Here is a 13,766-nt window from a genome sequence, read left to right on the forward strand (position 1 = left end):
TGTCTTACACCTGCGAGACTGAGGACTGTCTGTCTCTCTTCATCTGTCTTACACCTGCGAGACTGAGGACTGTCTGTCTCTCTTCATCTGTCTTACACCTGCGAGACTGAGGACTGTCTGTCTCTCATCTGTCTTACACCTGCGGGACTGAGGACTGTCTGTCTCTCTTCATCTGTCTTACACCTGCGGGACTGAGGACTGTCTGTCTCTCTTCATCTGTCTTACACCTGCGGGACTGAGGACTGTCTGTCTCTCTTCATCTGTCTTACACCTGCGAGACTGAGGACTGTCTGTCTCTCTTCATCTGTCTTACACCTGCGAGACTGAGGACTGTCTGTCTCTCTTCATCTGTCTTACACCTGCGAGACTGAGGACTGTCTGTCTCTCATCTGTCTTACACCTGCGGGACTGAGGACTGTCTGTCTCTCTTCATCTGTCTTACACCTGCGAGACTGAGGACTGTCTGTCTCTCTTCATCTGTCTTACACCTGCGAGACTGAGGACTGTCTGTCTCTCTTCATCTGTCTTACACCTGCGAGACTGAGGACTGTCTGTCTCTCTTCATCTGTCTTACACCTGCGGGACTGAGGACTGTCTGTCTCTCTTCATCTGTCTTACACCTGCGAGACTGAGGACTGTCTGTCTCTCTTCATCTGTCTTACACCTGCGAGACTGAGGACTGTCTGTCTCTCTTCATCTGTCTTACACCTGCGGGACTGAGGACTGTCTGTCTCTCTTCACCTGTCTTACACCTGCGAGACTGAGGACTGTCTGTCTCTCTTCATCTGTCTTACACCTGCGAGACTGAGGACTGTCTGTCTCTCTTCACCTGTCTTACACCTGCGGGACTGAGGACTGTCTGTCTCTCTTCATCTGTCTTACACCTGCGAGACTGAGGACTGTCTGTCTCTCTTCACCTGTCCAGCTGTCTTATCTGCTGTTATTACAGCTGTGGGGGTGTGTCAGTCAGAGTGCTTCATCTCCACCAACATCATCATCCTCATATTTTCTTCTCCATTTGAGCGGGTTCTATGAGGAGAAGATATTTGTTGATTTAACGAATAGCAGAGTGTGTTAATGAAGCCGTAGTAGCGTAGATGGTACACACCTCTCCTTAGTGTCAGTGTGCGCTGGTGTTATCTGATACTGTTTGAGGTCTTCCTGGAGGTTGAGCTTCCACATGAAAGAGGCACCAGGAACGCAGAGCAGGGATAAAACCAGCCACGCCCTGCTAATCTGCTGTTCTGAGTCCGGGTGGGGAGGGTTCAAGAGGAAAAAAATGAGGAACTGATCTGAGGTCAGCAGAAGGTCAGGACTCCCACTAGGGCAGTGGTTCCCAAACTTTTTCTGCCATGCCCCCCTTTAGTAGATGAAAATATTTTTGCGCCCCCAACCCCCCCCCCCCCCCCCCATATTCTAGGGATGCACCGATTCACGTTTTTCACTTCCGATACCCGTTCAGATATCTGAGGCTTAGTATCGGCCGAAATTGATCCGATACCGATCTGATAGAGTAAAACAGTGCTGAATCGACTTAAAACATTTTTTTTAAACACAGACATACTGAATTACAAGTTTATTGAAAACTCTGCACCAGTATAGCACACTTAAACACACATAAAACATATAAAAACAACACAACTTGCATTTGTTCAGTCAGTGCAATTATGAATATAACATTGAATGTAAAATACCAAAGAACCTGAAACAGACAAAAACAATAGGTTCACATCTTTAGTCAAACATGAAAAAAATAAACTGCAAGAAACCTTTGAAATGGTTCAAGAATTCTAAATATCATTTAAAATAAACAAGGAGATTAAATAAGAGAAACAGCAATACCTATGCGGATAGTTTGCTAGCGCAGACATCACGCAGAGCACAAAGCATGTAACGGCCAGAAATATGTGTACTGTCTCTTTAAGGGAGCGAGTTTAGCTTTCTGTCGTAGACCGACTCAGATCACTGCTCTTTATTTTATTTCTGTAAGTAACGCATTCAATGAGCTTTGGACAACTCACCAGTTCATGTATGAACAGTCAAGTAGTGCTGGAGCCCAGCTTTATTTTGGTCAACCAGCAAATAAACGGACTTGAGTGTAATACCACCAGCGCGAGTACGAGTCAGTGATTCACCTCTCCTCTGTGTGCTTCGCGTTTCACTCGCCTGTTAACTGTCCAAGTTCACTTCTATCCAAGACAGAGTGGATATTTAAGGTTGAACTAACTCCGAAAAGCGTTACGAGCGTAGAATTAGACTGAATAGATCTGTTTTTATGGATCGGTCACATTGTCACCGATACCCGATCTAGAATTTTTTCAGATATTAATATCGGAATCGGTGCATCCCTAACATGTGCACATGTTTTACTTCCAAGCTCCGCGCCCCCCCTGCAATAGCTCCGCGCCCCACCTAGGGGGCGCGCCCCCCACTTTGGGAACCACTGCACTAGGGGGTCATCTCTCCCTATCATGGCCACGGTCTGGTGGCCGTCACCAGCCCCTGTAAACACTTCCTGCCCTGGGGCTTCTGGGGGATATCCTACAGCTTCCTGTGGATAAGAACAGAGACGGCGTGACCACACACACTCCACACACACACACAGCTTGAGTAAGAACACACAGTGCCATATGGAGTGTATACAGTGAGCCTTCTCCGTCTCTCCGTCCCTGAAGTAGAGGTGTTTAACTCTTCCTCATGTGGTGAGTCACACTCCGTCTTTGCGGTGAGATTCAGTGATTTGTCCAGACCGGCTCTGCTGGTCGAGGTATGTGAGTTCCCTGGGGAGCTGTTTCTGCAGGTCTCCTAGACTGAAGGACTATACTTCTCGGATGTTTCCACAGTGACGACACTCAAGCAGCAGTCAGGGCCACAGACAGGGACCCTCCCTGGTGAGTGGAGATCTCTGCTGCACAGACGCTTGTACTCTGGTACTCTGCACTTTGAGGAAAGAGTTCAAACTATCACCTGGATGATTTCAGGATTGATTTAGGATTGGTTTAGGGATACTGTGAAATCAAAGCTCCCTTTATGAGTCATTTTTACAATTCAGTAAGTGTGAGGAGGGGGTGTGGCTTGCAGAAGGGGTGTGGCCTGTTAGTCCCACTGCAGGGAACCCCGACAACAGAAGAGGGCACAGTGGGGTTTCCTGTGAGGGGACAGAGAGTAGGCTGAGCGTTTCAGAGAGAGGAAATGACATGGGAAGAAGGAAGGACAGAGAGAGAGAGGGAGGGAGGAGTGAAGTCAGAGGAGAGGGGGAAGATGAAGGATAGAGAAAGAGAACAATAGAGACACCACAGGAGGGCATGCTGACCTCGGTCTTCTCCTCACCAGCCAGAACTCCTCACTCACTCGGGGAGGATGTGATGTCATGATTACACATTTAATTTTTATTTTTCTAATAATTTAAGAAAAACAGCCAAACCAGAGCTGTGTTTTATGAGCCTGTTATCGTCTCTCAGGGAGAACCTGTGTGAGTTCCTGTCAGGTTTCTCACAAATTTGATCTCAAGCATTCTGTGCTGATTGAATTGATTTAAAAACACATAAAAAAACATTATAATATTATATATTATTAAAATGTCTTTATTTACGTCCCTGATTAGCCCACTATAGACTGCTGTGGTATTGATGTACAGAGCCCAGAGATCTAAAGATCTTCATATATCACGTTGCACGGGGAGTACAAGCAGGTGATGCAGGTCAGAGGTCGTGTTGGTTTGGGCCCTGGTGATACAGGTCAGAGGTCATGTTTGTTTGGGATCTAGTGATGCAGGTCAGAGGTCATGTTGGTTTGGGCCCTGGTGATACAGGTCAGAGGTCGTGTTGGTTTGGGCCCTGGTCATTCAGGTCAGAGGTCATGTTGGTTTGGGCTCTAGTGATGCAGGTCAGAGGTCATGTTGGTTTGGGCCCCTGTGATGCAGGTCAGAGGTCATGTTGGTTTGGGCCCCTGTGATGCAGGTCAGAGGTCATGTTGGTTTGGGCCCTGGTGATGCAGGTCAGAGGTCGTGTTGGTTTGGGCCCTGGTGATGCAGGTCAGAGGTCATGTTGGTTTGGGCACCTGTGATGCAGGTCAGAGGTCATGTTGGTTTGGGCCCTTGTGATACAGGTCAGAGGTCTTGTTGGTTTTGGCCCTTGTGATGCAGGTCAGAGGTCATGTTGGTTTGGGCCCTGGTGATGCAGGTCAGAGGTCATGTTGGTTTGGGCCCTGGTGATGCAGGTCAGAGGTCGTGTTGGTTTGGGCCCTTGTGATGCAGGTCAGAGGTCGTGTTGGTTTGGGCCCTGATGATGCAGGTCAGAGGTCATGTTGGTTTGGGCCCTGGTGATGCAGGTCAGAGGTCATGTTGGTTTGGGCCCTGGTGATGCAGGTCAGAGGTCGTGTTGGTTTGGGCCCTGGTGATGCAGGTCAGAGGTCATGTTGGTTTGGGCCCTGGTGATGCAGGTCAGAGGTCATGTTGGTTTGGGCCCTGGTGATGCAGGTCAGAGGTCATGTTGGTTTGGGCCCTGGTGATGCAGGTCAGAGGTCGTGTTGGTTTGGGCCCTGGTGATGCAGGTTAGAGGTCGTGTTGGTTTGGGCCCTGGTGATGCAGGTCAGAGGTCATGTTGGTTTGGGCCCTGGTGATGCAGGTTAGAGGTCGTGTTGGTTTGGGCCCTGGTGATGCAGGTCAGAGGTCATGTTGGTTTGGGCCCTGGTGATGCAGGTCAGAGGTCGTGTTGGTTTGGGCCCTGGTGATGCAGGTCAGAGGTCGTGTTGGTTTGGGCCCTGGTGATGCAGGTCAGAGGTCGTGTTGGTTTGGGCCCTGGTGATGCAGGTCAGAGGTCGTGTCCCACTGGTCTTGAGTAGAGGGGGGGAGGGATGTGGGAACAGATGCTCTCAGGGGTTGTCATGGTGATTTGCTTCCTCAGCGTTAGCTGTTAGCATCAGCTTCTCTGTGAAGCTGCTTCTCTCCCTGTGTGACATCGTGCTATGCTGGATTTGGGTTTGTGTTTGTGTTTGTGTTTGGGTTTGGAACATCGTGCTGTGCTGGGTTTGTGTTTGGGTTTGTGTTTGTGTTTGGGTTTGGGTTTGGAACATCGTGCTGTGCTGGGTTTGGTCTCAGGAGCTGTTTTGTGTGTTGGGTTTGTCCCTGTAGCTCCGGTCACTAGCAGCAGCTGCAGATTGGTATGTTTGATGCCCGTTCAGAGTGGACTGGGTGTGTTCAAGGCCTTTACCTTCACTGAGACCGTAGAAAGAGTGTGTGTTCATCTGAGTGTGTGTTCATCTGAGTGTGTGTTCATCTGAGTGTGTGTTCATCTGAGTGTGTGTCCTGGAACGCAGGGAGAGGCAAATAAAGCGTTGTGCTAACACCCTCTCCTAGGGGATTATGAGACCACACCCTCTCCTAGGGGATTATGAGACCACACCCTCTCCTAGGGGATTATGAGACCACACCCTCTCCTAGGGGATTATAGGACCACACTCACCAAACGCTGCTGGTTTGAGCTTCTGTACCAACAAGAACTCTTTTTTTAATTCCAGTTATGTGTATGAAGGACACACATGCAGGAAAGAAAAGAACCTTCAAACCTCCACATTCAAATGTTTACTGACCGTCGGCTTTATTCAAGGTCTTCTTTATTCCAGCAGAATGCATATTACTATGGATACCACACACACACACACACACACTCACACACACACTCACACACACACACTCACTCACACACTCACACACACACACACACACACACACACTCACACACACACACACACACACACACACACACACACACACACACACACACACACACACACATACTCACACACACTCAGGCTTTAGCTGAGGTTGACCTGACACAGCTTTCAGGACAGCACTGTAATGCTGACAGTGTTTGTTAGGAACCAGGTCACTGGAAGGCCAATCAGAATGTGTCCAGATCCTGTAGAATTCTTCCATGTCTGGGTCTCTCGTGCCCTAATGGATTTTAAAGGTCATTGAGATATTAGTGGGATTCGTGAGCAGTTATTCCTTCCATCTCGTTTTTCTTTTGTGGCTTTGAAGCTACAAATTGAGGGAGCTCAAATTTTATCTCATTAAAATCATAATAGAATTTATTTCTGGCCCGTATGTGTTTCCTTGTTCTGCTATAAGGCGTTTCTTGTTTGTTTTTGTTTTGATGTTCTCACCAAGGACGAGTCCCAGCTCTCCTAGTGCTGGAGGGTTGATTATTCCCAGTGTAACATACAGCTGTCTGTCTGCCTGCAGTACAACACTTCACTCTGAATGGACCAGTCCCTGTCAGTTCAGAACAGGGGAGGACGCCATGGAGTGTGGACAGCACCGCCGTGAATGTCGGGATCCCAACATACTTGGGCTGAAAGGCCCTTTTAGCGGCTTTCACTGCAGTGCAATCTTGCTTTAGAACCCTTCAATGGTGTCTGTTCCCCCTGCCAACTCTTTTGGATGGGTTACATTTGATTGGGCACTTAAACAAGGGACCTTAAATATATTTCCAAGTTCCTAATTCATGTCCAGTCTTATGAAACTGTGTAAGCGTTAATACATAGCAGGTTTTGTACCCTTTGAAAACCATTTGTCAGCGAGCACATTCACCTGTGATTGGTCTTCCTTGCTGAAGCACAGTTCCCATGGCCAGACTAACGACCGATGGTGCTGTAAAACGCTGCCAAACTTCTCCTAATGGGCGAGCGAACACAGAGGGGCTGGCCGCCCTCTGACTCCTCCACCCACAGCCTCCGACAGCATGACACGCTGGGGGGGTGGTGCTTGATTTGTGGCGACGGGAGCTGGCCTGTGGATGCTGTGTTCACGAGTCCTGGATCCACAGACTAATGCAGATGAAATCATCAAGCAGATGGAGTCTGCCGAGTGTTTTTCAAACGGTTGTGAGTTAGAAGCTCTGGCACTGGTTCTGGTGGTGTTCAAGCACCGTCAGGACACAACACACCATCACTGTATTCAGGAACGCTTCTGGCCTGAGCAATGTTGGATCTAAAGTAGAGGGTGGTTTTCGTTCGGTGCTGTGGGTGATGTGCACCAGTGTCCAGGGCCTGATGGTGGAACTGGGCCGGTCCTCTTGTGCACGTTGTGTCTCATTCTAGGCCTGGAGCTGTTTATGTGAAACCAAAGGGCAAAACAGTTCTGTTCACCTCCTCTGCTCCATTGAAGACAGGAATGATGAGTCCTCTCTCTCTCTCGCATTCTCTGTGTGTGTGTGTTTGTGTGTGTGTGTGTGTGTGTGTGTGTGTGTGTGTGTGTGTGTGTGTGTGTGTGTGTACGGTTTCCAGGGAAACCCATTGCTCATCACCATAGTAACCTCCCCACACAGGCTCTATAGTCAGCTTCCTCCTACATAGCTTCGACTGAGTGGCTGTTACTGCTCACCAGCACAGCCAGAACTTCTCTTTTCTCCTCCTCTCTTCTCTTCTCTTCTTCTCTTCTCTCCTCTTCTCCTCTTTTCTCCTCTTCTCCTCTTTTCTCCTCCTCTCTCCTCTTCTCTTCTGGACTATTCAAACTGATGCCGTTTCACAAATCTCACCTGCATTCCAAAATGAAGAAGTCAAGTCTGAGGCCCGTTTTCTGGACACATTCTAAGCCAACTTTCAGATTCCACTGAAAATTCCCAAATGGTTGAGTGTCTTGAACACTAGGACTGCATGTGATCTGTGTTTGGAAAATCACTTTTCAGCCAAGTTCCTATGAAAGTTATTTTGCTTTTCTGAGACAAACAATAAAATAAATGTGTTGATTGGGTTTAATTGTGTCTCCAGGTCATCAGAGGGCATCAGTTAGCAGTCTGCTGGTGTGTCATGGTCTTCTGCTTGTGGGGACGAATCTCGGAGTGACAGTAGCTCTGTCTGTACCCAGACTGCAGGGGATACCCAAGGTCACAGGTGCGTGTAACCCTCAAGATCAACCTGAGATTTGCCCCAATATGGGAGTCTTGAGATTAACACTGCAATCTTCACCGTGCCATTTTCCTAAGACTGGTTGATATTTCTCCAGAAACCTGCCCCTAGGAGATAACACGCTAGCTAGCTATTAAAATTAACCAGGCACTCCACTGGAAGGCATTCTCTATTATTAATGGACATACAACAACTTTACAACTTTTGCCTCTTAAATAAGTCGCTGACCTTCTGTACTGAAGAGGTTTATAACTCCAGTGGGAGCAGGGGTTGTTCCGAGGGGATGATGACTTCTGCATATCACAGTCTGGCAGAGGGACACAGCTGAGACAGAGCTGAGACACAGCTGAGACAGAGCTGAGATGAATAAAGCACTTGTGCATGTCTGCATTGCCAGTCAAGTGTGGGCCACTGCCTGATCTCGTGTTTAAAATGATGTCTTTTAAAGTGTCTTTTAATTTGGCTTATGAGGCCATAATTACTGTCCAAAGTGCCTTTGGGTGTTTGTTATATGGATGTAATTCATCACTTGTGGGCTGATGCTGGAACTCTTCTAGTCCTTCTCCACCAATGAGGAGCCAGAACAGTTGCGGTTCTAGAACAGGCTCTAGAACCCTAAAGGTTCTTTCCTAGCTGGAACCAAAGAAGAGCAGGTTCTACAGCACAAACCGCAATGACACGTATGGGTCAGTTGCGGAGTTGAACTATGGGTAAACTATGGGTTATAACCAGGGCCGGAGTGGGCCCCTTTTTCATCCCGGGAGTTTCATGCCCAAATCCGGCCCAAAATTATTTTTCCCTCCCAATCGGCCCAAACTAGAGATTGACATGAGCCGGCCCATCGGGAATCCTCCAGAATCTCCCGATTAGCCACTCCGGCTCTGGTTATAACACAGTGGAGCTGGACGGGGTCATCTGCTAGTGTATTTTGTTCTGCCCAGTGACGTGCTGGACCGGGAGTGGACCGGGTGACTGGTCCAGCTACAACACTGCATCTCCATCCACATCGGACATTAATGACATTAGGATGATAAATGATGTTACTCTTAGCCTACATGTGGTGTTATTACATATTTCCATGGCTATTTAATATTGTTATATTCATTATATCAAAGTTCATTATCTGTAATTGTTTCATTATCTGCCACCAATGGTCTTGTGGAATTAACACAAACGTGAACCAACACCACAGACATTTGCAGGTGATCCGTGTGCTACACCATCTTGGTTCACTTATCTTCTCGTGCACGTGTGGAAACACAGGTTCATATTTGTACCCCAAACACTGCCCCCTGCAGGACGAGGCATGGTGTCGGCCCACGCTCACCACGGCCCGGTGAAGTTCCTCACTGCGGCTACACCTGTTCGCAACCTGCAGCAGGTCAACAGCGCTCCACCCACCACCTCGCCTGGCCGGCCAGCCCCCGTGGAGGGGGCGGGGCCAAGCGAGACGTGGACTAGCGATGGCGCCGTGTGGCTGGGTGAGGCGGGCAGTTGCACAGGCCCCTCCCCCGTACGCCGTGATTCGCTGTCCTCCTCCAACAGTTCTCTGGCTCTCTCCCACAATTCCCTGGAGCACGGGCCAGAGGACGCGGCCATCTACGACCTCCTCCGCGCCCCGGCACGCACCCACGGGGCCAGGCGGGCGGAGCGGGCGGAGCAGGCGGATGTGGGCTCCCTGCTGGTGGTGTCAGGTGGCCTGGGTCACCGTAGGGTCAGCAGGAAGAACAGACAGTCCCGGCACGAGGACGCCACGTCCACCGTCATGGTGTGGCAGATCCCCGTTCCCAGCCCATGAGCTGGGGGTGGAGTCAGCTACGTCACCGGAAGCTTGGTAAGACCTCCATCACACGTGGCCTTTAACAACTACCATACTGCACTGAAGGTTGCCAGATCTAACCTAAAACCCTCTCTCATGATACTTGTTTCAGATTTGGAGAAAAGAACAAACAATGCTTTAGGATTTGAGATTATGCACATTTTTATTTTTTATTTGTTGTTTTGCATTATTGTAAACATTTCTTATATCTGAATCTTACATGATGGACTGCATACCGTGACAGAGTCTAGAGAACTTCCAGCCACGTTTAGCTACTTCCATCATGATCCTTAGGAGAAAACAGCTTCTAATGAAAACCGGCTGTTCATTTGAAGGTTCAGATGAAATTGCTGGACTCTCCTCTCTGCGTTCACATGTGGCTTCTCTCCTCTCCAGGGTGTGGGTACAAGATTCAGCCTCATCTGCTCACTGTGCCTTCCTGTGTGTGTGTGTGTGTGTGTGTGTGTGTGTGTGTGTGTGTGTGTGTGAGCAGGGGGCGGAGTTAAGGTGGACACACTGCTCCGATGATCCCTTTCAGACACAGCGGACTGTCACCAGTTGTGTATGGAGTTTGCATTAATGGATACTGAACCATTAGTTGAATGAATACGTTGAACTGGTCAAATCTCACAGTGCCACTCAGTTAACTGCTTTGTTTTAAAGTCACACTGCTAATGCTAAATATTTTTATGCATGTTTGCATTGGTCAAACATATTTTCTAATACTTGTTTGTTTTTATTTTGATCAGTGTATCTCAATAGTTCCTCAGTATCTTCGGGCTTACATCGATTGATCAGCTTCCTTTTGCTGTTGATAGTTTGTTTGAAGCTTTAACCAAACAGTCCATTGCAGACTATGGGTAAATTAATGGGTAAACTGGGTAAACTATGGGTAAATTAATGGGTTAACTGGGTAAACTATGGGTAAATGAGTTAACTATGGGCATTGTGTGCAGATGGGTAAACTGGGTAGATTAAACATCTCATCTGCTTTTCCCTTAAGGAAACTACATGGTCTCATGCACCTAATCTGGAAACGTATTAGTAGATAAGTTCTTAATCCTCAGCACCTGAATTACTGGAGGCCAAGCAACACCTGAGTTTCCACCTGAGTGTAGGAGGGGCTTGGACTGACTCCTGTCTCATAGGGGAGGGGCTTGGACTGACTCCTGTCTCATAGGGGAGGGGCTTGGACTGACTCCTGTCTCATAGGGGAGGGGCTGGGACTGACTCCTGTCTCATAGGGGAGGGGCTTGGACTGACTCCTGTCTCATAGGGGAGGGGCTTGGACTGACTCCTGTCTCAGAGGGGAGGGGCTTGGACTGACTCCTGTCTCAGAGGGGAGGGGCTTGGACTGACTCCTGTCTCATAGGTGAGGGGCTTGGACTGACTCCTGTCTCATAGGGGAGGGGCTTGGACTGACTCCTGTCTAAAAGGGGAGGGGCTTGGACTGGATTTCTGGCTGGCCAGACATCGTAGTGCTCCAGCATGTGAGGTGACACCAGTTATGTTAGACAGTACTGGAACAGGGTGTGATCCTAAATTAATGAGCTCACTTGAGGGTATTTAATATGGTGGGAAAAGCTTTATAATAACAAATGACTATGTCTATAACAATTAGAAATTCAGATTGGTCTTCCTGTTTAGTTGTTAGTCGTGCTCACTTAAGAATCATTACAGCACATTTGTGTCACATCTGTCTTTTATGTTTTCATCCTGTATTAATTTGGTATGTGGAAGTCGGTTAAAATCTCTCCAAACAATGTAATAAACAGGTAGTACAAATGTAATAAATGTAATAAACTGGTAGTATAAATCTTATTGATGGACACTAACAAACCTTCAGATGGATGAAACAGGGGACGGGATTCTGTGTTCAGCCAAAAACAGGAAGAAGAAGGGATGAAGAAGAAGGGATGAAGAAGAAGGGATGAAGAAGAAGGGATGAAGAAGAAGGGATGAAGAAGGGATGTCGCTGTCATTCTTCAGCACAACAACCTGCTGTGTCTTTAAAATGTGTTTGTGTGGTAAGAGAAAGTGTGGTAGTATAACGGGAGTGATGTCCAGAAAAGACAGCTGTTGACTTTATTTTTGGTTTTGTTTGTTTGTTTGTTTGTTTTGCATTTTGACTGAATTTTATTTGTGATAACAGCAGGATAATTCCACTTATTGCTATTAAAATTAAAACATTGTTTCTATGAGCTGGAAGACGGCACAGTTATTGTCTTCACTCCTGGAGCAGGCAGCGTGGCCTCTGGAACTCCGCGTGGCGCGTTAGGACAGGCGTGTCTCCCGGAGCGGTGATGTCATGGTTAGGACAGACGTGTCTCCTGGAGCGGTGATGTCATGGTTAGGACAGGTGTGTCTCCTGGAGCGGTGATGTCATGGTTAGGACAGACGTGTCTCCCGGAGCGGTGATGTCATGGTTAGGACAGACGTGTCTCCCGGAGCGGTGATGTCATGGTTAGGACAGGCGTGTCTCCCGGAGCGGTGATGTCATGGTTAGGACAGGCGTGTCTCCCGGAGCGGTGATGTCATGGTTAGGACAGGCGTGTCTCCTGGAGCGGTGATGTCATGGTTAGGACAGACGTGTCTCCTGGAGCGGTGATGTCATGGTTAGGACAGGCGTGTCTCCTGGAGCGGTGATGTCATGGTTAGGACAGGCGTGTCTCCTGGAGCGGTGATGTCATGGTTAGGACAGACGTGTCTCCTGGAGCGGTGATGTCATGGTTAGGACAGGCGTGTCTCCCGGAGCGGTGATGTCATGGTTAGGACAGGCGTGTCTCCTGGAGCGGTGATGTCATGGTTAGGACAGGCGTGTCTCCTGGAGCGGTGATGTCATGGTTAGGACAGGCGTGTCTCCTGGAGCGGTGATGTCATGGTTAGGACAGGCGTGTCTCCTGGAGCGGTGATGTCATGGTTAGGACAGGCGTGTCTCCTGGAGCGGTGATGTCATGGTTAGGACAGGCGTGTCTCCTGGAGCGGTGATGTCATGGTTAGGACAGGCGTGTCTCCTGGAGCGGTGATGTCATGGTTAGGACAGACGTGTCTCCTGGAGCGGTGATGTCATGGTTAGGACAGGCGTGTCTCCTGGAGCGGTGATGTCATGGTTAGGACAGGCGTGTCTCCTGGAGCGGTGATGTCATGGTTAGGACAGGCGTGTCTCCTGGAGCGGTGATGTCATGGTTAGGACAGGCGTGTCTCCTGGAGCGGTGATGTCATGGTTAGGACAGGCGTGTCTCCTGGAGCGGTGATGTCATGGTTAGGACAGGCGTGTCTCCTGGAGCGGTGATGTCATGGTTAGGACAGGCGTGTCTCCTGGAGCGGTGATGTCATGGTTAGGACAGGCGTGTCTCCTGGAGCGGTGATGTCATGGTTAGGACAGGCGTGTCTCCTGGAGCGGTGATGTCATGGTTAGGACAGGCGTGTCTCCTGGAGCGGTGATGTCATGGTTAGGACAGGCGTGTCTCCTGGAGCGGTGATGTCATGGTTAGGACAGGCGTGTCTCCTGGAGCGGTGATGTCATGGTTAGGACAGGCGTGTCTCCTGGAGCGGTGATGTCATGGTTAGGACAGGCGTGTCTCCTGGAGCGGTGATGTCATGGTTAGGACAGGCGTGTCTCCTGGAGCGGTGATGTCATGGTTAGGACAGGCGTGTCTCCTGGAGCGGTGATGTCATGGTTAGGACAGGCGTGTCTCCTGGAGCGGTGATGTCATGGTTAGGACAGGCGTGTCTCCTGGAGCGGTGATGTCATGGTTAGGACAGGCGTGTCTCCTGGAGCGGTGATGTCATGGTTAGGACAGACGTGTCTCCTGGAGCGGTGATGTCATGGTTAGGACAGGTGTGTCTCCTGGAGCGGTGATGTCATGGTTAGGACAGACGTGTCTCCCGGAGCGGTGATGTCATGGTTAGGACAGACGTGTCTCCCGGAGCGGTGATGTCATGGTTAGGACAGGCGTGTCTCCCGGAGCGGTGATGTCATGGTTAGGACAGGCGTGTCTCCCGGAGCGGTGATGTCATGGTTAGGACAGGCGTGTCT

At 49.2% G+C, this 13,766-nt stretch overlaps 1 protein-coding gene across 4 annotated transcripts in view; it reads left to right on the top strand.

Moving 5' to 3' along the window:
- The window catches only part of arhgef10 (Rho guanine nucleotide exchange factor (GEF) 10), an 83,967-nt gene extending 72,032 nt beyond the window's left edge, over positions 1-11,935 (top strand). For 3 of the 4 annotated variants that reach the window (XM_076979156.1, XM_076979154.1, XM_076979157.1), the window contains 3 exons: positions 7,771-7,893; positions 9,207-9,742; positions 10,221-11,935. In XM_076979156.1, the coding sequence (XP_076835271.1) occupies positions 7,771-7,893; positions 9,207-9,706 (623 nt within the window). In that variant the 3' untranslated portion in view covers positions 9,707-9,742; positions 10,221-11,935. Of the gene's footprint in view, positions 1-7,770; positions 7,894-9,206; positions 9,743-10,123 lie in introns of all 4 variants that reach the window. The other variant, XM_076979155.1, reaches the window with a different exon arrangement.
- Positions 11,936-13,766: the final 1,831 nt, after the last annotated feature.

The sequence above is a fragment of the Brachyhypopomus gauderio genome, chromosome 17 (genome assembly GCF_052324685.1).
Source record: "Brachyhypopomus gauderio isolate BG-103 chromosome 17, BGAUD_0.2, whole genome shotgun sequence".
Lineage (NCBI taxonomy): Eukaryota > Metazoa > Chordata > Actinopteri > Gymnotiformes > Hypopomidae > Brachyhypopomus > Brachyhypopomus gauderio.